The 23,727-nt window shown below is 36.3% G+C and overlaps 2 protein-coding genes across 7 annotated transcripts in view; one reads left to right on the forward strand and one right to left on the reverse strand.

The window, feature by feature from the left end:
- Positions 1–12,514, forward strand: part of LOC5572620 (protein turtle homolog A) — a 339,330-nt gene extending 326,816 nt beyond the window's left edge. For all 6 annotated transcript variants that reach the window (XM_021845978.1, XM_021845977.1, XM_021845982.1 and 3 more), the window contains 2 exons: positions 8–118; positions 11,937–12,514. In XM_021845978.1, coding sequence (XP_021701670.1) covers positions 8–118; positions 11,937–12,173 — 348 coding nt within the window. In that variant the 3' untranslated portion in view covers positions 12,174–12,514. The remainder of the gene's footprint in view (positions 1–7; positions 119–11,936) is intronic.
- LOC5572619 lies at positions 12,324–13,900 on the reverse strand. The gene is made up of 2 exons (XM_001660432.2): positions 13,651–13,900; positions 12,324–13,589 (listed from the first exon to the last, which is right to left on the reverse strand). Exons 1-2 carry the CDS (start codon positions 13,861–13,863, stop codon positions 12,936–12,938), a joined length of 867 nt encoding a protein of 288 aa, XP_001660482.1. The 5' UTR covers positions 13,864–13,900; the 3' UTR covers positions 12,324–12,935.
- Between the last annotated feature and the right edge of the window lie 9,827 nt (positions 13,901–23,727).

A 23,727-nucleotide genomic window follows, 5' to 3' on the forward strand; every position in this document is an offset into this window, starting at 1 on the left:
ATTTCAGAAGGACAAATCTCAAAAGGCTTCCAAATGGAAAAGTAGCATGGGTAATAGTATAAAAACTAGGAGTAAGATCGAAACCATTGACGACGAACAAGATCCTGACCTGATACCCGTAAGTTTCCATTGTAACTTAACTATGATTTGATGTTCGGAAATGTTGTCTAAAGTATCGGACTGATGGCTCTAGGAAGGTTTGGTATTAACAGATTCACTTATTTTTTTGTTATGGTTTTAAGATGTTTCAATCCGTTTAAAACTTTTTAATCTATTAAAGGCTGTTTTAAACTGGTATAAGCTGTTTTAAATCCTACTAGGCCATTTTAAGCAGTTTAAGCTACAGTTTTGGACAAAACATTTGCAACTTTTTCGATTTTCCATACAAAATGACCAACTTTGGTAAGCTAGATCTTAGTTATTTATGGATCGATTTGAATAAAATTTTTACAGAACATCAGATATAACTTGAATTTTAATATATATTTTTGAATAATTTTTCCAATAACGAGTTTATAAGTTATAACGGTTTAACTAAAGTGTAATTTTCGACGAAAATTCAAAACTATTTATCTCAAAATCTGATAGCCCTACACAAAAACTGTCTTCAGCAAACTTGTTCATCTCGTTAACATCTACAAAATTGCTGAAGATACCATGGAGCTATTCCTTCAAAATGTTTAGTTATATCACTTATACAAAATCGTCAAAAAATCCATTCTAGTCAAACCGTTACTGCTTTTGACCTTGTGATTGAAAAAATCACTCAAAAATATATGTTAAAATTCAAGTTATGTCTGATATTCCGCTAAAATTTCATTCAAATCGGACCATAAATAACTGAGATATAGCTTACCAAAGTTGATCATTTTGTATAAAAAATCGAAAAAGTTGCAAATGTTTTGTCCAATACTGTATTTGCAGCCATTTGAGACGTTTAAGTAGTTGTATCGTTTGAAGCCGTTTCAAACCCTTTTAAGCCATTTTCACTGCTATTCGTAAATTAGATTGATAGGTACTGCATTCGACTGTGAAGATTGTCAAGTTGATGAACAGTTTGCTACGGATGAAACGATTTCACTAGTCGATATTAACCCTCCAGCGCCCAAAAGTGAACTATTATAGATAAAAATTAAATTTCCATGGGAGGTAAAATGTTATGCCAAACCTTGTTTTTTTTTCATGAACCGGTTCACTTTCGAACCGGTAAAATCAATTATTTTTATTTCAGAACATCATCGCTGAAGTTAGCTGCATTGATTTGGTAACCGTTAAATCGTACAACTGAAATATGTAACTTTTTGAATCGTTTCATTGTACCGATTCAATTTTGAATCGGTTAAATTCTTCATTTTTATTTGTAATATGTCTCTTGTTGTATATTGGACCGGTTCATTTTACCGATTCACTTTGAAATTTGATTTCGATGGGAGGTGAAATGTTAAGCTAAATCTAAAATTTTTATATATCGCTACGATTTACCGATTCACTTCCGAACCGGTGAAATCAATTATTTTTATTCCAGAAGATAACCCATGAAGTTTACTGTTTTATTTTTTAATAGCAGATAATTCGTTCAACTGAAAGGTATTTTTTCTAAACCAGTTTATTTAACCGGTTCACTTTTGTGCTGGCATATGAGAAAACTTTAGCAATTAGCAGTCTTCTAAGAGCATCCTTCTGCTCCCAGATTCAAACAAGCATGCTTTGAAATCATCTCAATGCGCGGGATCGTTTCGAATCCTGATTTTTTTAATCTCAGCGTGCTTGATTTATGCAAAGATTGAATCCCAAGATTGAATCTCTATCATTGCTCATAGGCAATCGAGTGAAGGTAAAATGCTCTTCGTTTGGAATAGGGGATTGGGACAAACAAAACCTGACTACCGAACAAGAGAAAAATTAGTATGGAAGGCAATGAAATTCAACAATTAAGGATAGAGTAGGAACGGTATCATGCCACTGCAAATTAAGACTACTTGTGGTTATTTTCGCTCTTGGGGAAATTAATTTTAAACATTAATAATGTGAACATTTTAACGCCGGAATTTCATCCAATCCAGACATGGTTGAACGGAAATTCATTCTATGACTCTTGATAGCACCTGATTCACATTTTGTTTAAGAGCTCACAGAGCCGTCTTCATGAGGAGTCATTACGTCAGGCCAGACCAAAAAATGTTCGCTAGTTTCCAGAAACAGATCACTGGAAACAGCTCTACATGATAAAATCTTTCAGACACATTCCAAGAGTGTCCTGTCAGACAACAATGTTCATCCGATATGGAATAAAATATCAATGCTAACTCGATTCGCTTACCCGATTATCAATCGATCAAAGATTGAATCCTGGGATTGAATCATCTCATACACGTGGCATGATTCATTGCATGCCTGGATTTGAACAAAAGATGCGCGTGGAATCAATCTTGCTCTGTTGATTTTCGATCTCAACAGCTCTTGGAGTGGGATTTTTTGAAGACTGGCAATTAGTGATTCTTCAGTTGGAAGTTTTTTTAAAATGATGAAAAACGATGTGTAATATTAAATCTGTTATCATATAAACCGCTCCATTATATACACCGATTAACTCAATATTTAATTTCGATGGGAGCTGAAATGTTAAGAAAATCAGTTTTTTCATGAATCGGTTTACTTTTAAGCAGAGTTGGAATATTGAGCATATTGAGTTGCGTGAGCTACAACTTATGAGTGATTTTTTTTTCTTGTGTTGGGTGTATAATCACTGCGACCATTTGTTTGATGCGTGAATAATCTCAAGCATGAGGTATGAGCATTTGAAATTTTCACAACGTGGTTTAGACGATAAACGCAGAAGTTTGCTGCAATAATTTGGTATAAGTTTTATCGTAAAACTGAACCTTTTGAACCGATTCACTTTCAAACCGGTTAAAACCTCTTTTGACGTTGGATAACGTTTTACGGCAACATACTGGAGTACAATTTCGAAAAACGAAAAATCACTCGCGTCACGAAAAGTGGTTAGATTTTGATAGTTAATAACTTTCTAACGCCCGGATAGATTTTCAAGATTCTTGCACCAATCGATTGGAAATTGTTCTACGCATCTACTAACAATGAAAATTATTGATTTTCATGACTAAACTATTAAAAAATTGGGATATATGTATTGAGGTATGTCTTATTTTTCATAGAAAAGCACATTTTTCTTGTGTATTCCTGACACAGGCATAATTGCGCGATATCTTAGCCACCTTCGTCATTCAAACGGAAACGCCCCTCTCGGTCTTCTTCTTACTTATCTTTATTATCTCGTATTCAGTCGAAGCCAACCAAATTCCACTTCACGCGTACGCGCACGTCCGCATTCTAATTCAATCGTCTTCGGTAATCTTTTGGAGTGTTTCTGTCTAGGAATGGAATGAAAACCCAATTCGATCGATTATGACTACCATCAACCGTCCTTTTCAGGACGACAATTTTATTTTGAAAGAGATTTATGAGAATTTTACACCGTGAAGAGCGACATTACTGGTGAATGCATGTAATGGATTCATATTTTGGTCAGTCATTTGCATGTATTAGTGCTTCTCGAGAATCACAGGGCCAAGAAATTAATTTCTCATATCGCTCGCGCAGGGCAATCGTCGACATAGGGGACGGACCTGGTGTAGTGGTAAGAACACACGCCTCTCACGTTGAGGACCTGGGATCGAATCCCATCCCCGAGATAGTCATTAAATTAAATAAATAAATTAGTTAATATTAATAATAGGTGAAATATCTCTAGCCGTATCTATTTTACGTAGAATGCATTGTTGTGGCTCTGAAAAGGGCCGTTTTGCTTGAAACTGTGTCCCAATTCAATTTAAACTCGTTCGCCACGGATACGACGAGCCAGCTAAGTGGCTTTCGGCATGATGGTCACACGCTTGGCGTGGATCGTACACATGTTGGTACCCTCAAAGATAGGCCTCGTTTGCTTCCTGCAGGGCCATGACGGCCAAGCTCTGTAATCGCAGATCGGTCTTGAAGTCCTGAGCGATTTCACGGACCAGGCGCTGGAAAATCAACTTATGGATCAGCAGCTTCGTCGAATTCTGGTAACGGCCGTTTCTCACGCAAAGCGACCGTCTCTGGCCGATAGCAATACGGCTTTTTGACTCCTCCGGTTGCTGGGGCGCTCTTGCGAGCGACTTTCGTGACCGGCTGCTTGCGAGGGGCCGCTTTCCACCAGTGGACTTACGGGCAGTCTGCTTGGTAAAAGCCATCGTCGTAGTAATGTTCTCTGGACGGATTGAAACAAACGAATGATTGGATTTGCGCGGCTGCCGGTTCCTTTTATGACTTTCTCTTGCGAGCGAGCGAGACGAACAGTGAACAGCGAGCGAGCGTGTACCGCATAAAAGCAGCCGAGCCGGCGGCCGAGCATCAGTTTTGTTTCAATCGTTGCCGAAGAAAGACCGTAGTTTACACGGCCAGACAAGGGAGGCAAAGGACACGGGAAAGGAAGCGTCAAGCATCATCGCAAGGTTTTGCGTGATAACATCCATTGCATCATCACCAAGCCCGCCATCCGCTGTCTGACTCGCCGTGGCGACGTCAAGCATACCTTCGGTCACATCTACGAGAAAACCCGCGGTGTGCTGAAGTCATCCGGAATTCTGTCGGCTAAGCTCTGAAGTGGCAGGGCCGTACGCTGTACAGATTTGGAGGTTAAATCGCTCCCAACACCGACACCAGGATTCAAAACTACCACTGAATCCACTAAACCTGAGCATGGAAAGGTGATTGACGATATCCTCACCCAACCGTCCTTTGCAGGACGACAATTTAATTTTAAAAGAGTTTTGAAAATATTTCTACCGTGAAGCGCAACATTATTGGAAATTCTTACAGCAACAGAAATGTCGGTGAAGTTTTGGTGAAATTTTGAGTGATTTTCGGTAAACATTTTACCAAAATTAGTAAAATTCCACCAAAATTTACAATCATTAAGCTGCTGCAAATCCAGTGTCCGGTTTGTGAAATCGCTGGCTACGAGATGGCTGAAGAAAATCAGCCCAAGCCGCTTGTTCAAGCGCCCATCGTCATCGCCATCGTAAACCTTATCGGGCGAGGAGGATTTCAACCTGTTCGCTAGCGAAATGTTTCCGTGTTACTCGATTCTCACAGTTCAATTGGCCCTTTTCAGGGCCAACAAATGTGTCTTAAAGAGTTATTTGTGTAATATTTGCTAATATGTTTGCCACATTCTTGCTATAATTCATCTCGTAGTATCATACAATATCTGATTAGTTATGCATAATTGACAAAACGACAATTTGAGAATGTTTCCGAGGACGCTGCTGCACTGCTGTCGGAATGCAATATATTTTCTATTGTTAAGGAATGATTCAAATATTACATAACCCAAAATCAATGAAAAAGAGTTATTTGGAATAAATTGCTCCAAATTAACAATGATTAAGTATACACTTAAAATCAATTCTTCAATATAATGGCCTAAGCTTCTGAATACATGTAAAGTGATTATTTTGTATTAACACAAAATAATAACATACGACGTCTATATTAACTCAGAATTGATATGCAACAAATAGTGTGAAAATTAATTGGATTTTAGCAGTAGAAATCTTTCATAACTTCGTGACGGTCTCAAGCCAGGAAATAGACGAGGCTAACGTTATCCAACGTCAACTTGGCGGTCGTATCTTGGAAACAACCTCTTACTTTTTCTGCCGTTATCTCAGGGAAACTGCTAGTGGAATCCCTGGAGAAATCGAATTCACCCATTCGAGAGTATAGCCAGGATTCCCACCATGAAGTAGTTTTTATGCTATGTCTTGTAGAAAAACATATATATATATATATATATATATATATATATATATATATATATATATATATATATATATATATATATATATATATATATATATATATATATATATATATATATATATATATATATATATATATATATATATATAAACACAAGTTTTTATATGTTTCTTTTTAAAAGGATCTTTAAAGATATTTTTTGATAACTGTCTCTATGTTGCACTGTAGTTAGTAGTATGCTCATGATTATTCCTAGTTGAACTGTTTAAAGACTCGTGAAACGAATCTTGAAATAATTCTTGGGTAAATATCTGTTGAAATTGCTGAACAAATCCCTGTGCTAATCACTGATTTTTGTTGTTGCATTTGATGCAGATCTAGGATTCAATCAAGATAAAATGCTTGATTTTATTATTTGAAGAATTCCCAGCGAAACTCATAAAGGTATCCTTAGAGAAAATTTTAAAATATACATTGAAAAAATAACAAGCAGAGATTCTTCTGAAGTAAAAATATTTTCGTGGAACTCTAGATTTCTTACAACTAAACCCATTGAAAAAAAACATCCCATTGAACAAGAAACTAACACTCCATTTAAAAGTTTGATTAAAATTGCCGAAAAAAATGTGAAATGTAGAACTAAAACAAATATCGGAAATGGTTTAACCAGAAATTGTTTCATCAAAAAAGTAAGAAGCAAGCATGTTAACACTAAATCAATTTTCACAAATGATTAGTATTGAGCACAAGCTGAATCAAAAAGAGCTCATGCTTGCCTAAACGGCTGTCAAATGGTGTCGCAAAAAATGTGAAAATGTTGATTACTGAATTATTGGTTACTATTTTACGTTAGTCAGTAATTTCTAGGGATAATCTGATAAAAAATGGATCTCATGATAGGTAATCTTTTTTTAAATGAGTACCTATCAAAATCATTGGAAATCGCCAATAACAATATTATCACATTTTTCACATACTTCACCAGCGGCTCCTGATAAACCGACTAGCTCATGTAAGACCACCAGCCCATATAAACATAACAAACAACAATTTCCCGTAGTCGTATTCTTGTCATTCAAAAATGTTACTGGATTGCATTGCTCATTGCTTTATCTAATGGAGCAAAGAATCAAATCCTAATCAAGCGTCTTTTTGAACCTATAACAACTAATGAAGCAGATGTGTGAAATAGTTAAAAAAAAGTAGTATTTAACTGGTGCACATCCTTATATGCTTGTTTAATGATCGTTAACATTCCAAATTCATGTATAAAATTAATGCCAAAATTCTCCTGAAATGGTGCACGTTTCCCTGAAGTCAACCAGTGCTAAAAAATATTGATTTGACAAGTTCAATGGTTGAATAATTTAATTTCAAAAGATATTCATATGTTGCTTATTACACTTTTTGTGATTAAAAATGCCAAATTTTCAAACATTAATTTGAAAACGGCCTCTTTCTACACTTTTCATGCACTTCAAGACCCATATAAACGCGTCCCTGATCCATCCAAATAAAAATTTTGTCGAGCAGTGTTATCAGAGGAATTAAAGCTACAAGGATGAAAAAAGAAATCCTCAGATTAATCTCAAGGGGTATATCTGAAATGAATAAAATAATTCGTTGAAGAACCCCTGAAGTAATTGGCAAAGGAATACTAGAGAAAATCACAGAATTTATTCACCAACGCTACACCAAGAAATCCCTTCTGTCTTACTTAATTTGTGGTTTAAACCTTGATATATTTTAAGAATGATCCCTGTAAAAATTCTTGAAAAAATGCAGTTAGATTTTTATAGAATCTCCGTGTTAATTTTTTCAAAAGTCCCTAAATGAATTAACGTCTATATAAGATCGCCATGAATTACTACTAGCAATATTCAAGTGGTTTTAAGGAAAGGATCCTGGTATCATTGTTTAGAATTTTTTGCGGAGTTTCTACAAGTAAGCGCTGGAAAATGTTCTCTGGGTTTGTTGCTCATGTTGATTCTAAAAAATCCTTTTAGAATTTCTGCAAAAATTCCTGAAACAATAAAAACAAAAATCTTAGAAATATTTTCTCGTATTTTAAACAAAATCTTAGACGAATCTCTGGAAACGGTTATTTAAAAAATGTTGATTAATACTCATATAAATTACCAGGCCAAATTTTAAAGAAATATACTGATGAATTATTTAAAGTCGCTTGAGAATAAATGTCGATGATATCTGGTAGGTACTTTCGGATGATTTAAAAAAATAATACCTGAAGGAATTTCGATTCACAGTCGCTGTTCAAAATAAATACATATAACTAAAATTTGTTACATTAACTTTTTTTGTATATCAATTTGTTTGTCCCTCAAATATTTTACCCAGCTTTGAAGCTCCAAAGTGGTCTAAAACATAAAAAAAAATTAATAAATATTTGCATCGATCTGAAAAGTAAATCTAAATCAAAATCTTTTGCTTACTCATTGTACAAAATTCATGGAATTACCACAAATGTTGAAACCTGAAAAGTGTGCGTCTTTAGCCTGTAACTGTATATACTATTTAGAAGGTCTCTGTATGCATTTTAAACTGCTCGTAAGAAAGTGTGTACAAGTTAAAAGCCAAATTTTGGAGGCCAACAAACATGGGTATCCCTAGAGATATAAATATTTATAAATTTGAAGCCGTGATTAGACTCAACATCTTTAAAATTGATATCTGAGCCTATTTAAGTACCGTAATTTCGGGTGAAATTGATAATTTTTCACGGCTTTTCTTGTCTGCTTACCATAATTTTGATAAAGTCAAACAACTAAATGCAGGAAAACAAGTACGACGGTGACCCTTATTGGCTCATGTACCGAAATTTTCTAACAGATGTGATTTTTGTGCTAAAAATCATCTCTGAAATAAAAAAAATAGGGGAACCCATATCGGGGTGAAATTGATCACTTGTCAAAACGATTATTATAAGTTTTTGAAACTACTCTACATACTGAATTTAAATTCCACGAATCCGAATATGCTTGCTAAATTCTTAATAATACATTTTTTTATAGAAATAATAAACAGTTAAGAATAAATAATTACGCGTAGAACGCCTAAATGTAGGCAATTTCCTAAGGTTTTTTCGTGATATCTAACAGAAAATCAATTATATTTACCGAATCAGCGAATGTTTACGACTTTTGATGATGAAATCTAGTTTGGGGATATATTTTAAGCATCCCTACAAACTTTCAGGTTGATACCATGTTAAATCCTTGTTTATAACCTGAAGTTTATGAAAGTTTTTCAATACTGCACAGTACATGATTTTGAAATTTAACATTATTATCATAGAAATAAACATTCACAACATACAATTTGACAATAGTTACGACAAACAACGTTCATTCATTGCTGATTTCATTGATATTTATGCTCCATTAGGAAGAAATCGTGTGACACGGTGATCAATTTCATCCAACTAATCAATTTCACCCACTTTTACGGTACCTACAACAGGATCGTGTTTAGCTATTAAAAGTTCTCTCATGCCTACAATCGATTGAATAACAACAAGGAAAATAACACACAAAACAAATATTTGTAAAGACCCCTGAAATATGGGGGCCCACAGCCACGGTCCCTGGAGCCCTCGGCTCACTATGAACCTAGCTATAAAATATAAAAATAAGGGATAATCAAGGGGCCCCTGTGCATCGTTGATTAAAGTCTTCACCTAAACTTATGCTTGCATACTCATTTTCTTTTTGGGATCTTACAAATTGTCATCCTACAAGTTATATAGAACTTTTAATGCTATGAGAAATCTTCATTGCGATTTTGGGGCCCCTATCAGATCGGGGCCCGGTGCGGACCGCACCCACTGCACCCCCCAAGCTACGCTACTGACTCCTCGTGAGGTTACAGCACGTGCACAGTAACTCCTTTAATTGTATACCTCCTTTGCTCTACGGTTCCCTTAGAATCATGAAGAGTTGATGGTATAATCATTTTTTTCTAATTTGTCCGTAACGGAAATGATTATCGAATATGATAATTTTATGTTTGGGAGGCCAGGTAAACGCGCAGCCTTTCGCCAAGTAACGCAAGGTGTTTAGCATGATGTTCATTTACGTCTGGATCAAAAATCGTGAATTTTAAGGCGTTACATGATGGAACTATATGATGGTATAAAAATGTTCACAAAACACCCTAGCGGAACTGGTTCCGGAATACTTTGACCAAATCCGGCCAAACCTAAATGTTGGTCCTCTTGGTGCTCTTGTAAATCGGAATGAAAAACCATGAAATTTGAACCGTCATTATATACATGTGTATGAACTGCTGAATACGATATACGTCAGTTCCTTCTGAAACAGGTTACATGTTCCCTTATGTCCAGAATGGCCATAAGGAGTGTATCTAAAATAAGCTATCCACATATTTTTCTTTCAAATCATGTAAAAAATTGATATTTTATTGAAATAAAAAACTGATCCTTTATTGTACAAGGTTTAACTTGAACATAAGGAAGACCGGATGAAATTAAAACTATTCTTTTACGAACTTTCGAACTTTTGATCGAACACTCTTCATCAACTTCTGGACAAGAGTTGCATCACATTTTTTGGACGCTTGAGCCCATTTTTTTTTTGAATTCCTGCATGTTCCCAGCTGTTTACCAGTCTTCTTGAAGACCCTCTACACGATTGCCCAGTAACGTTCGATGGGTCGAAGCTGAGGGCAATTTGGTGGATTGATGTTTATCTCAACAAAATCTATACCGTTTTCCGCTAGCCAATTGAGAGTAGTTTTGGCATAGTAAGCCGACGCTAAATCCGGGCAAAACAGTGGAGGCATATGCTTCTTGTATAAAGGCAGCAATCTCTTCTGAAGACACTCTGATCGATAGATTTCCGCATTTATAGTTCCGGTAGTGTAAAAAATTGTCGACTTCGAACCACAGGTACATATTGTTTGCCATACCAGCACTTTTCGACCAAATTTCTCCACTTGAATCGACCTGTCCGCATTGCTTACATCCTCCCCTACGACGGCATTATTGTGCACCCTGAAGGGTTTTTGAGGCCTCCTTTACATAGGTCTCATCGTCCATCAAAACGCATGCATTCGGACACAGCAAAAGACGCGAGTAAAACTTCCGGCCCTTGTTGCTGCTCGCTTCTTCTGTTCTACACTTTGTTTCGAGATTTTCTGCTTCTTGTAGGTCTTTAGATGGTTCCGCTACTTGATTCGCTGGATCATTCCGACACTTGTTCCTGCTTTTTTGGCCCAATCACGTATTGACATCGATTTGATCTTCATGATCAGAGATACCACTTTCCGGTCCAGTTTCGGGTTGGAAGAACCGAGTTTTCGGCCTCTTCCTGGTATCTTATCCAAAGTATAGTGCTCCCCAAACTTGTTAATGATGGTTTTAACACTTGCATGATGAATTCCAAAGCGCTTCGCCCTTCTCACTTAGCCATGTGTCCAGAACCTTTTTTTTTCAATTCCTTTTCAATACGCGACATTTTGGAAAACAAGAATTTGAACCGCGCAAACAAGTAAACAAACGGAAGCTGACAGGCAAACGAACAGCACGCAGTGATGACAACATGAAAAATCATCACAAATACATGCGTACAACGCAAATGTATGTGGATAGCTTATTTTCGATACACTCCTTACTCATTCCCAGGGTGTTGTTTTAGAGTTCTACCTATATCTTTCATATAAAGCTAAAAGAACGAAAATCGGTTTAAAAAAAATATTGAGGGCGTTTCAAAATCATGGGTCATTTTTGACCCTTAATGTATAATGTTCGTAGCGCCGCTCCTGGAGGTCGATGGAAGCTTTTCAAGCACAAAATGTTCGTTTCTCGAAGTTAGGAATAGTCAGAAAATTACAGATTTCTATCTCTTATCTCTACAAAGTTAAATAACTAAACGGTTTCAGGCTCGAAAAGGGATCAATAGATAGAAAAAAGTATCACTCAAAAATACATTTTTTTTAGCACTGAAAACTACTGTTTCATTGCTTTAGGTAGTTTTAAAAACTTTCAGGAGCAGAAAGAATTCGTGTACGCACTGCACGAGGGTACAATGCATACATTGATCAATTTACAACGATTTCATATCCCATTCCAGTACCCTCGTTTAACCGACATCCACCAGGAAGAGCTGATCCCGATGAACTCGGACATTTCCTTCAAGCCCAAAACGGTAAGACTGCCACCGCCGGTATCGATCACGGCCACGTCCTCCTGCACGGCAACGACCACCATCATGAGCTTCAAGGACGAAGACATCTCTGAAGCGGAAATCAACCTGAAAGGAATTGAAGACTTCCTGATGACGAACCACGTGCCGGAGAGCTGTGTGTGATATCGAAAGACTCATCTACCAGAACCATCCCCAATCGAACGAAGCAATCTCTTATTCATCCAGACAGCTACGAGTACGAAACGAAATTCATCAATCCATTTGAAACAGAAAACCATAGGAAGAACGAACCAAATGATCATTTTTCTATCGAAAGCCCGCAACCTTTTTGTGTTTAGCCAGTAAGTTTTGAATGTGCTTCAGTGCTGTGGACGTTACAAATAAGAAACCAAAAATGATTCCGAGAGTCAGCCTAGCAGGCGACCAATGGAGTCCTTTTTCTTTCGCCAATGGAAACAAGCGCAAATCAAGACGTGTAAAATAAGAAAAATAAAGAAAGAAAATGGAAACAATAATTTAGTGAAATGCAAAACAAACCGATACGTTGTCAGAGTGCGGATCGAAAACGAATCGAAGAAGACGATAAAACGAAACGAAGCTAGGAAAATTAATTAGATAATGGTTATAAATAAATCTGTACTCAATATGGCAGTGTACCTAAAAGATATATTATTGTAAAATTATTGCTATTGAAAGTATTATTGAATGAAAACCAAGATTGTTTGTACAATAAAGAGAGTTTTATACAAAAAAAGTGAATCTTTGATTTGTTTTATGCTTTAGTAGTTACCATTTTCATTTATTATACATAATTGTTGTGTAAGGCAGTTGGAAGCAAAACTCATATAGAGTAATTCAGGGCAAAACTTCACAGTGGATCTACAATTATGTTTTTTTAACTGGTGCATGTTACCCCAGTCTGTATCAGCTCTGATGAACATATTCAACAAGCTTTCTCGCCTTGGTTCTCACAACAAAACATGATCCAACTACCTCAAACCCTATCTTGGCAAACATTGCTTTCGAAACCGCGTTCGCACAGTGAACAATTGCTTGACAGTTCATGTCAACCTTGGCCATCTCTTTGGCGATCGCTCGAACAACAAGCGAACCATAGCCCTTACGAAGGTGTTCCTCATCAACCTGGATTGCAGCGATGGTACCCGTAGTCCAGCACAGACTCCACGCCAGCAGCCTATCAGATTCATCAAACAGACCTATCGATGGATTCCATGCAATGAGCCGCTTTAGCGTATATTCTGATCCTTCACAGCGATGAGGCCATACTGCGTTGATCTGGACGGCATGCTTGGGTTCTAGTTTTTTCAACGTGAAACCTCGAGGAGCAGTGCAATCCAGAGTGAGTGATCTTTCCTTGGGAAGCTTGTAAAGATTGGTTGACCGATCTTCTATTTGTAGTTCAACTGAACGCGTGTGGAATACATCATATAGAGTGAATCGGAAAGACTCAGAGACGTGACTTATCTTGTAGCTGTAGTCCCAATCGATGAGGAGCAGCGCTCGACGTAGGGTATCTTTCGAATCATCCAGAGTGTGTATGAACATGTAGTATCTGTCCTGAAATTGTGATTGAATTTATACTGGTTCATTTGCCTTTCGGAGAATCGATCATTCTTACGATAATAATGTACGTTCCATTCTGGCGCCAACTGTCATTCAGTGTTAACACCTTCAGCTGCTTGATGCGAGGATCAATGGTTATCCAATTTATGTAATTCTGCACCGTATTATGAGCAATCTCGTGCCGAGGCCAATCAACTTTGAATAAATCTCTCAGCTCAGGCCATTGTTGTGGTGCGACTGGCGTGAGTTCATCGAGAGCGAGCGTCATATTGGGACTTATCAGAAAAAACGAGCGATTAGAATGAAGTCTGCCACTATACTGTCCCAAGTGCATTGCATTGTAGGTACTCTATTCTCTCTTCTGCATTCGAAATTCATACTCTCATTCCCACGTTATCAGATCGCTAGTAGGGTCGGTGTGCCCTTAGTGGACAGTTCCCTATAGTCACACTAGTGGCTTTTTACGGCCGCTTTACTATAAATCGTTGCAACATATTTTTTCCCATGAAGGTGAAGAGCTATTTATCTGAGTGGCATTGATAAACAGCTAGATTTTGTTCAAAAAATGGTCGAAATAAATAGTGTTGCTTAAATTTGAACTCCCTTGCACATATAGTAAACCTAATGTGCCTATAGTAGTACCGTAAAACGGGGTAACTTTGATAATGCGGGTAACTTTGATAGTGCGAGACCCACAAAATATTAAGCGAAAAAAACGAAGTTTCTGTCAATCAGTTAAGAAAAACGAATGCAATAGTAAAGAGTATTAGTATGACACTTCATGTCAAAGCTATTTTCGTTGGAATCAAGTGCATTTGAGGATTTATATGCAAATTTTAAAAAAATCCAAGATTTTAGCGTTTTTGCACCGCTTACAAATAATCTGTTCTACGATCACTATTTGATAAAGTCATAATGAATTCGTCACTTATCCATGACAGCCTAGTTAAAGTAGAACATGAATTCGGTCTCAAATCTCTTAGCGAAATCCATTTTTACAAACTGGGACCATTTTTGGAATCTAAGTCAGAAATTTCCATATAGCGTTAAACGCCTAGAGGTATGTAACGCCCTATAAATGTTCCGTAATTCAATCAATTTTGTTCGATTATCAAAGTTACCCCAAAACAGAAAACCGACTTTCGATTATATGAAAAATTATATATCCATGTTGGGTTTTAAATTTAAGCATTAATAATTGTCAGAAATCCCTATTAAATGAATTGTATCGATCACAATGAAGATGAATAAAGCAGTTGTTGTTTAGCGTTGCGGCAGAGCACAAGTAGAAATATAGTAGTTGAAATGTGTTTTCGTGTTCTATAATCCGAGAAGATGCTTGGCTGGAGCAATTTAAATGGGATCCCCACATCCATTCAGAATAAATCTTTTGGCAATCTATCAAGTGCAATCGATAGCTAGGATGTCAGTACTTGTTTTAAAAATATAAATAGTAATCCTTTCAAACAGCATGCATAAATATTTAAGTTTTCTTCGAAAAAACTATCAAAGTTACCCCGTTTTACGGTACTACTAAGAAAAACAATTTTTATTAAACAAAATAATTGATGAATTAGGAACTTTTCCACATCCACAATTTAAAGAAAAAAAAACCTAAAAGTGTTGTAAAAATACGGGTTTGATTTGTATATTGCCTACGCCGTGAAGCCAGTGCTACTGTAGGAACATAAATAAGAAATAGTGCTACTATAGTCACATGTGTTCCTATAGCGGCACAAGCGAGAATATATACAAATACATGAATTTTCGTAGTTTTTATATTTTTTACATAAATCCAAGATAAAAAGCTTCATGATGAGTCAAAATAATGCCACTAATTTTTGCTTCTCTGCTTTCTCGCACTATAGATAATACTGAACTGATCGCTTCAGATGATTTTTATGTTTCCTTTTTTAAACTGTTTTGTATGACATTTCCGTTTGACAGGAGCCTTTGTTTCTACTTAGCCACGGAACTATATCGCAACAACATCAATCTGTCACGAGAAGTCCCTATTTGCTGTACTGAATTATGCAGTGTCGTAAGAGTCATCACGCAACTGATTTCAGTTGAAGAATTTCGTCTTGGATTTACCGATGAATAGCTTCAGGAATTGTCATAAGGACTGTTCATTTTTATAAAATAGACACCTTGTTAAAGCTATTTTTTTTATAGTTCGTAATCGGTTTTCTGTGTATCGTTCAAATAGTATTCTACAATGTTATACAAATATAAAAATTTACAAAATGCTTTTGGTTGCAGAACTAAATAGTTTTTACAAAAACTCAAATGAAAAACTGTTCGTCAAAGTTAAGCATTACTTTTCGCATGGAAAAAATTCAAATTTTTATTAACAACTTGTATGTTGGTAACCTTTACTATTCTAAAAGTAGAGCTTTAAAAACATCAAGAATTTTGCACCATTTTCTGGCATCAGGTTACTTTAGTGATTTATTCCTTATGGCCAAATTTGCTAATACACCATCCTTTTCCTCCCAGCAAAAAGTAAGCAAAAATCATGTTAAAAATTGGTTTAGATTACTTAAGTAACTATATTCGTATGAATGAGAGGTAAATCTTGGGGTTTAAACGCATTCTTGTGAACAAATTTTACTCATTATGGTCGTTTTATTCAAAAATCCCATACTTCTAAAACCATCTACGCATATTTATCGATCCAGCACAAAATGTAAGTGTTTTTCTCCAAATATTTTGATAGATAATCTCAGAATAACACATTTTGAATTTTTTTTTTTTTATTAATGACACTTTACACCATAGGGTGCATTCGTGTCAGACTAGGATGGTCACTAATTAACATTTATTTTACAATTTATGTTACTTCCCTCATAGTTGTTTGAATAGATTTGTGTCATGTAGAAACTTCAGCAGATTATTCGTGGTGTTTTCTTCATTTGCTAGGGCGTCTCTCAAACTAGTGGAGCTAATATTGTTTTCCTGTCTTTCTCTTTCATATTTCCTGCATTGCAGTATCAAATGTCGCACGTCTACAGTTGTTCCGCAACATTCGCAGGTTGCTGGAGGTTCTCTTTTTAATAAAAACGTATGGGTTAGTCGCGTATGGCCGATCCTCAGCCGTGTTAGCACACGCTGGTCGGCTGCGCTATCGCAATCTGCCCATCGAAGCGTGTCTTGTTTGACTTCCCGTAGCTTAGATTCGCGAGTATCGTACCACTGGTCATTCCAATGGCGCCGTATTAGCTGCTTGACAGCTCTTAACGCGTCCTCTCCGGGGAGGGGGGTTTCGATGGCCGGTTGCCTTCTAGCCTCGTTGGCTAGTCGGTCGGCTTCGCTGTTTCCGCTGATGCCTGCGTGTCCAGGGATCCAACAGAATCGGACCGGCTTGGTCCTCGCTACTTGTTCGACTTCTTGGATCCACGGGTGTTTGGATTTACCCGCCTCCAGTGCTTGGAGGCAACTCGCTGAGTCAGTAAGGATTACTACCTCTCTAGCCACGTTCGGGATCGATACTGCCATTTTTATGGCGTATGCCTCCACAGAAAATACACTGCACTGTTCTGGTAAACTGTATGTACCAGCCAGGCCTGTAGTGTGCCAGGCGGCACCTACTGTGTTCCCGGACTTCGAACCATCAGTGTACACGACGGTCGATTGATGGAAGCGGGTCGAGAGCAGATGTTGCACAATCGGGCACACTTTTTCCGGTGGGTCGCCGGCTCTGAAGCTCCTCTTCACATCCCACACTATCGTTGGTTTTTGCTTGTGCCACTCGCGATTGCTCTGTCTAACAAGGTGACTAACAACGGGAAGCGCTGTTCCCGTAAGTTCGACCAGACGGTCCGATATCCGTTGTATCAGAGGAAGGTTGGTGTTCTCTCGACTTTTTGTTGCAATTCGGATGGCCACCCGCGCTGTGGACTGTGCCGCTAGGAGGTCAAATGGTAGCGTGCCCGCCTCAGCCATAACCGAGGTGGTCGGACTGGTGACAAACGCTCCGGAAGCAAACCGGACCATTTTGTTGTATGCCGGGGCTAGAATTTGCAGAGATGCTGGTCCTCCTCGGCTCACGAGGCCGATCCCGTAGATCAGTTTCGAAGTTACCAGTGCAGAGCCAACCTGCAGCAGAGAAGAACGATTGCCACGGGGAAGTTTGGAGCCGATAATTTGCAGTATACGTAGTCGTGACTCGCACGCTGTTTTTACCGCTTTGCAATGGGGTTTAAATGTAAGCGTACGATCTAGGGTAATGCCCAAGATCCTCAGACGGTTTGTCTTCGGGACGGCTGTTCGATCTATGGTGATCTCGTTTGCCGGTTCTCGGCGCGCATTCGGACTACAATAAAAGCAATTCGATTTCGTTGCAGATATACCGAAACCCACACTCTTTGCCCATTTGTCAACCGCTTTCACAGCGGCCTGTAGTTTTCGGTGCAATACATGGAAAATAAATTCTATTTCATTAACGAATTGTTCCTATTTTTGATGGTTGTCTTGTGCTTTGATAGATCTTCTGAAAATAAAGCATTTGTTTTTCTATTGTGCTTAAATATGACGTGGAGACTAAATTATCAGATATATGAAGGCGTCGGTTACTTTTCATATTAACTGTCACGAAACGGTGTTAAAATATAGCGTTGCACAGATTTTTGAACAGCCATTACTCTAAAACTAGTCATCCGATTTCAAATCTTCTTTCACAATCGTAAAGCTTGACTCTTCAATAAATAAACAAAAATATTCTACATAGTCATAGTCATTAGCGATGGGCGATTTTGAATCGATGTTCCGAACATCGATTTTTTCGTTCCGATTAATCGATTTTCTTCATTCGATTTTTTGTTTCGATTCAAAAGGATGAATTTGATAAGAATTTTCAATGAGTTGATGAACCATGAATCTAGTTATGAACTGGCCTTGAAGCGTTCAATGTACAGGGGATAGGCAAAATGATTGAGATAGGCAAAATTTTGCCCAAATTCAAATGCTTATAACTTTATGAAAAATGGATGAAATTGGATGCATCTGGAAGCAGTCGACGGCAAATTTGGTCCAGTTTTAGGAACTTCCTTGGCTATGCATATTGGCCACTGGACACCGGAGATGTTCCGGATTATCTGAGGTTATGTCCAAATGTCATTTTTTCTGTCGCTTGTATTTTTGTGCGGTGTAAAGTTAGATAGATGTTTGCTATTTTCCTAGAAACTAGAACTAATAGGAAGTTGAATGCCACCGGACGCATTAAGATTGGTTGGAAATCTTCAGAAATATGACTATTTCCGTAAAACTGGTTCCGGAAAGCATGGTCAGTCATGTTTGTATTTCAAATCATGTAAATATTATCCGGAGCTATATCCAAGCGGACAGCAACCTTATAAATGATGTTTCCTGCAGCGTATTCAGAACCATTAGATGCACAGACCACTCTATAGAAGGTTCCAGGTACCCTGGGGGAAGTGGTCAATTAGGAACATATCCGGAACCATATCAATATGGGCATCAAACTTCATGATTTTCAAAGGTTATGCTTTACGAAGCATTTCCAGCATCACCGGCTGCCATGACCACTTTATCGTTGGTTCCAGGTGCCCCGGGGGATGTGGCCAATTCAAAACCAATATGTGGCCAATATGCAAGGCCAAGGAAGTTCCTAAAACTGGACCAAATTTGCCGTCGACTGCTTCCAGATGCATCCAATTTCATCTATTTTTTCATAAAGTTATAAGCATTTGAATTTGGGCAAAACTTTGCCTATCTCAATCATTTTGCCTATCCCCTGTATAATTTCCAATTTCAAACGTTATTATATCGATTGAATTCAATAATTGAATTTCGTCTTATTTTGAGAGCTTGTCTTTGCACCTTTTCATATAAGCATGAAAATCGAATCGATTCAATTGTTTCGATTAAATCGGTGGATCGATTCGACATATCGAATATGAATCGATTCAGTAACATCGATTTTCTGGTCAAATTTGCCCAACGCTAATAGTCATACAGGGAAAAATAATATTGCACATAGTCGTAGTAAGATATAAGGTATTTAAGGGGTATATTGATCCCGTTTGCCTGTAAATCAAAATTTAAAGCAATGACATGTAGGTTTTTCTTCATAAAATTGATTGTAGAAGTCAAGTTAATAAAATTTAATAGAGATATACATTTTTGAAAACACTCAAAATTTATTTTACCTAAAAACTAAAAAAAACTTTTTTCACCTGTTGCTCAAAATTCAAAGCAATCGCATGTAATTTTCTCGACATAAAATTAATTGCAGAAGTCAAATTAAGATGTATGAACAAAAATATAAACTTCTAATTACACTCAAAATTTATTTCACCTAAGAAACTGCTAAAAACCCTATTTCATTAGTATGTTTTTGTGTAAATCAATATCCAAAGCAATGACAAGTAGTTATCTTCGGATTGAATTTTTTAATAGAAGATAAGTAAACATGTTTGAGAATAAATAGATATTATCTAATAACACTTCAAATTTATTTGACCTGAGAAACTACGAAACACTGATTTCATTAGCTTGTTTGCCTATTAATCTTAATTCAGAGATGGCGCATAGCTTTTTCGATATAAATTTAATAAGAGAAGCTAAAAGAACCCGTTAAAGCAGTAATAGTAGTTTTTTAGTACACACAAAATTAGTTTAATTAAGAAACTACGTAAAACCTTAATTCATGAACTTATGTTTTTTGAATAAAAACTCAAAGCTATAATATGTTATTTATTCAACAACAAATTATTTATAAAAGTTAGTTAAATATGTTTAAGGAGTAATACAAATTTTCGATTGCACTCAAAATTTATTTTACCCAAGAAACTACGTAAAGCCCTGTTAGAAATATATTCATGATTGTAAAGAAATATTCAAAGCAATGATATATTGTTTTTCAAACATCAAATTGATTGTAGAAGTTGAAATAACATATATAATAGGTAATAGCACATTTTTGATTACATATAAAAAAGATAATAGCACACATAAATTTTGTCAACTAGGAAACTGGAAAAAAAACCTGTTTCATGAGCCAAACATTAAAGCAAAAATCAAAGCGGTGACATCAAGTTTTTTCGATATAAATTTCTTTATAGCAGTTAAGTATACACGTTTGAGGAAAAAAAATGTTTTTCAATTACACTCAAAAGTTATTTTACTTGAATACTATGATAATCCCAATGAAAATCTAAAATCTAAAGCAATATGCAGTTCTTTGATATTGAATTAATTGTAGAGTCCAAGTGAACATATTTGAGTAGAAATAAAATGTTTGATTATACTCAAACTTTATTTTTCTTAAAGCTATGATATTCATAGTTTTTAAGTAAAACAATTTTTGTGTGTGATCAAAAAATTATTTTGTTCTCAAACATGTTCACTACTCTAGAGAATTTTATCTTGAAAAAACTCAATGTCATCGCGTTGAATTCAAATTAAAGGCAAACAGTCTCATGAAATATTTTTGTTCTTAGTTTCTTAGATAATATAAATTTAGAGTGAAATAAAAAAATCTAATTTACTCAATAATTTTTGCTTGACTTCTACAATCAATTTAATTTAAAAATAAACTACATATCGTCGCCTTAGATTTTGATTTAGTGGCATAAAATTTGAAAATTGGGGTTAATCATAGTTTTTGAAGTATAATAAATTTTGAGTGCAATCAAAAATTATATTCTGAACTCAAATATGTTAAAAAAGCTTCTATTAGTAAATTTATAACGAAAAATGTCATCGCTTTGAATTATCCCAGACAACCAGAAGTCGCATAACAATTTACGTAAAAAGGCGTTTACTTGTGCGAATTACATCACACCTGCACAATATGCTAAATAAAATCGTTTGAATGATAAATTTCGTCGCATAGAACGCTATTTTCTGAGTTCGTCAGTGCATTTTGTTCCTTTCCGTATAAACGTGCAAAGGAAGTTCAATCAATCCGTAGCAGCTGTCAAATCAACTTTGTTATCATAAACCAAGTCGTATATGGTTACAGAATAATTCGCAATAAAATCTGTACACTCGCATTGTATGTTAATTTTCATCGTATAAATTATGCACATACAGGGTTGGGAAAAAATCTGAAATTCACTCTACAGTAGCCAAACAAAGCCAATCACAGTCAGCGAAGCCAGTGAAACTCACGCCCATCGCTGGTGTAGGCAAAATGCTTTGAAAATAGCAAAACACCCGTTGCTAAGGGTAACCCAAAATTACTGTAGAAAAATGTTCTATTTCCCGCATTCAATGACACTCATGATTTAGAAAATTCGTGCACTCAACAGAGGCTTCTTGATGAGATTCACGTTTTTGAATTACTGTACTGGGAGAGCCACGTGATTTTCGCGAAAATTCAAGCCTACTACTATTATCATTCCCAGCACTGTGCACATATATCGCCTCCACTTTTGTACGCATAAGGCCTTTTGACGACATATTATACGGAATCTTTGCACATATAAGCATCGCATAACGCAAAAGGTAATTTCGTTATATGTTAATTCTGGTTGTCTGGGATGATTTACAGTGAAATAAATTTTGATTGTAATCACAAATTTCCATTACTTCTTAAACTTTACTGAAATTCTACAATCAATTTGATGTTAAAAAAAAACAAAATGGTATTGCTTTGATTATTTTTTTACAAGCATAAATGTCTTTTTTTTTTTGACAAATAACAATATTGAGAGTAATTAGAATTTGTATTACTTCTCAAACATATTTACTTGACTTCTACAATCAATTTTAAGTTGAAAAAACTACAATTCATCGATTTGAGTTTTTAATTACTAGCACATATGTTTATTGAACAAGATTTTACGTAATCTCTTTGGGAAAATAAATTTTGTGTGTAATCAGAAATCTTAATATCTACATTAACATGTTCACCCAACTTCTATAAGCAAGTTTATTCCAAACTAGCTGCGTGTCATCGCCTTTAATTTTGATTCACAAGCAACCTAGCTCGTGAGATAGGGTTTCTCGGAATTTATTAGGTTAAATACATTTGAAGTGTTACAAGAAAATATATATATTACATCTCAAACAAGTTCACTTAACTTCTATAAGCAATTTCATGCCGAAAAACTAGTTGTCATTGCTTAGAATTTCGTTTTACAGGCAAACAGACTAATGAAATAGGAATTTTAGCTGTTTCTTAGGTAATATAAATTTTGAGTGTAATCACAAATTTCTATTTCTACTCAATAATTATCAAGTGATAATTCTTTAATCCGATTGATATAAAAAAGGCAACATATCATTGCCTTAGATTTTGATATACCGTCGTGCGGGGTGACATTGGTTCATAAGGGTGACTTTGGGCCAACATTTTTACAGCAAGCTAACAACCAAATAATGAAAACAGTGTGTCAAGCTTCTAGAATACGTTACAAATAGCCAATAAATGGTCATAGATTAGTTTTTTGGCGCTCCTACTAACCATGACAGGTCCAATGTCACCCCGCACGGCGGTAGATAATATCGTTTTAAAAATAGGATTTTTCTTTGGTTTTGGTAAAATAAATATTGAGTGCAATCGAAAATTATATTTTTAACCAAACATGTTAGGGGGGTCTCGTAGCCTCAAGGTTACGGTTTCGCTTCGTAAGCGGAAGGTCATGGGTTCGATTCCCAAACCCCCCACACAAAAAACTCCGTCCAGCCACCAGAAGACGCCGCACGAAGGACTGTGTATAGGGGAACACTTCCATCTTTCGTCAGTATCGGATGGTGACTGAGACACACTGACCCTCTTTGTAGGCTGTTGCCTCACACAACACATATACATGGCAAAATGAACCACCGCACACCAATAGACTTCGATATGGATATGGATTGGATCAATGGCAGCACTCTCCTCTACCTGCTCGGTATGAGAGAAATAGCAATAAGAACTAGGATATAAATAGATTCTGTATATATGATCCTCGGCATAGTAGTGGCCAAGTGCACGGAGTGCCTAACAAATAAAAGTAAGGAAGAAAAAAAAAAACAAACATGTTAATATAAGTTCTATAAATAAATTTCGAACGAAAAAAAAAAAAATTTCATCGCCCTCAATTATAATTTACAGGCTAACAGGCTGATAGAGGGGATTTCTTAGTTTTCCATGTGAAATAAAGTTCGAGTGTAATCAAAA

This window comes from Aedes aegypti, chromosome 2, assembly GCF_002204515.2.
Source record: "Aedes aegypti strain LVP_AGWG chromosome 2, AaegL5.0 Primary Assembly, whole genome shotgun sequence".
NCBI lineage: Eukaryota > Metazoa > Arthropoda > Insecta > Diptera > Culicidae > Aedes > Aedes aegypti.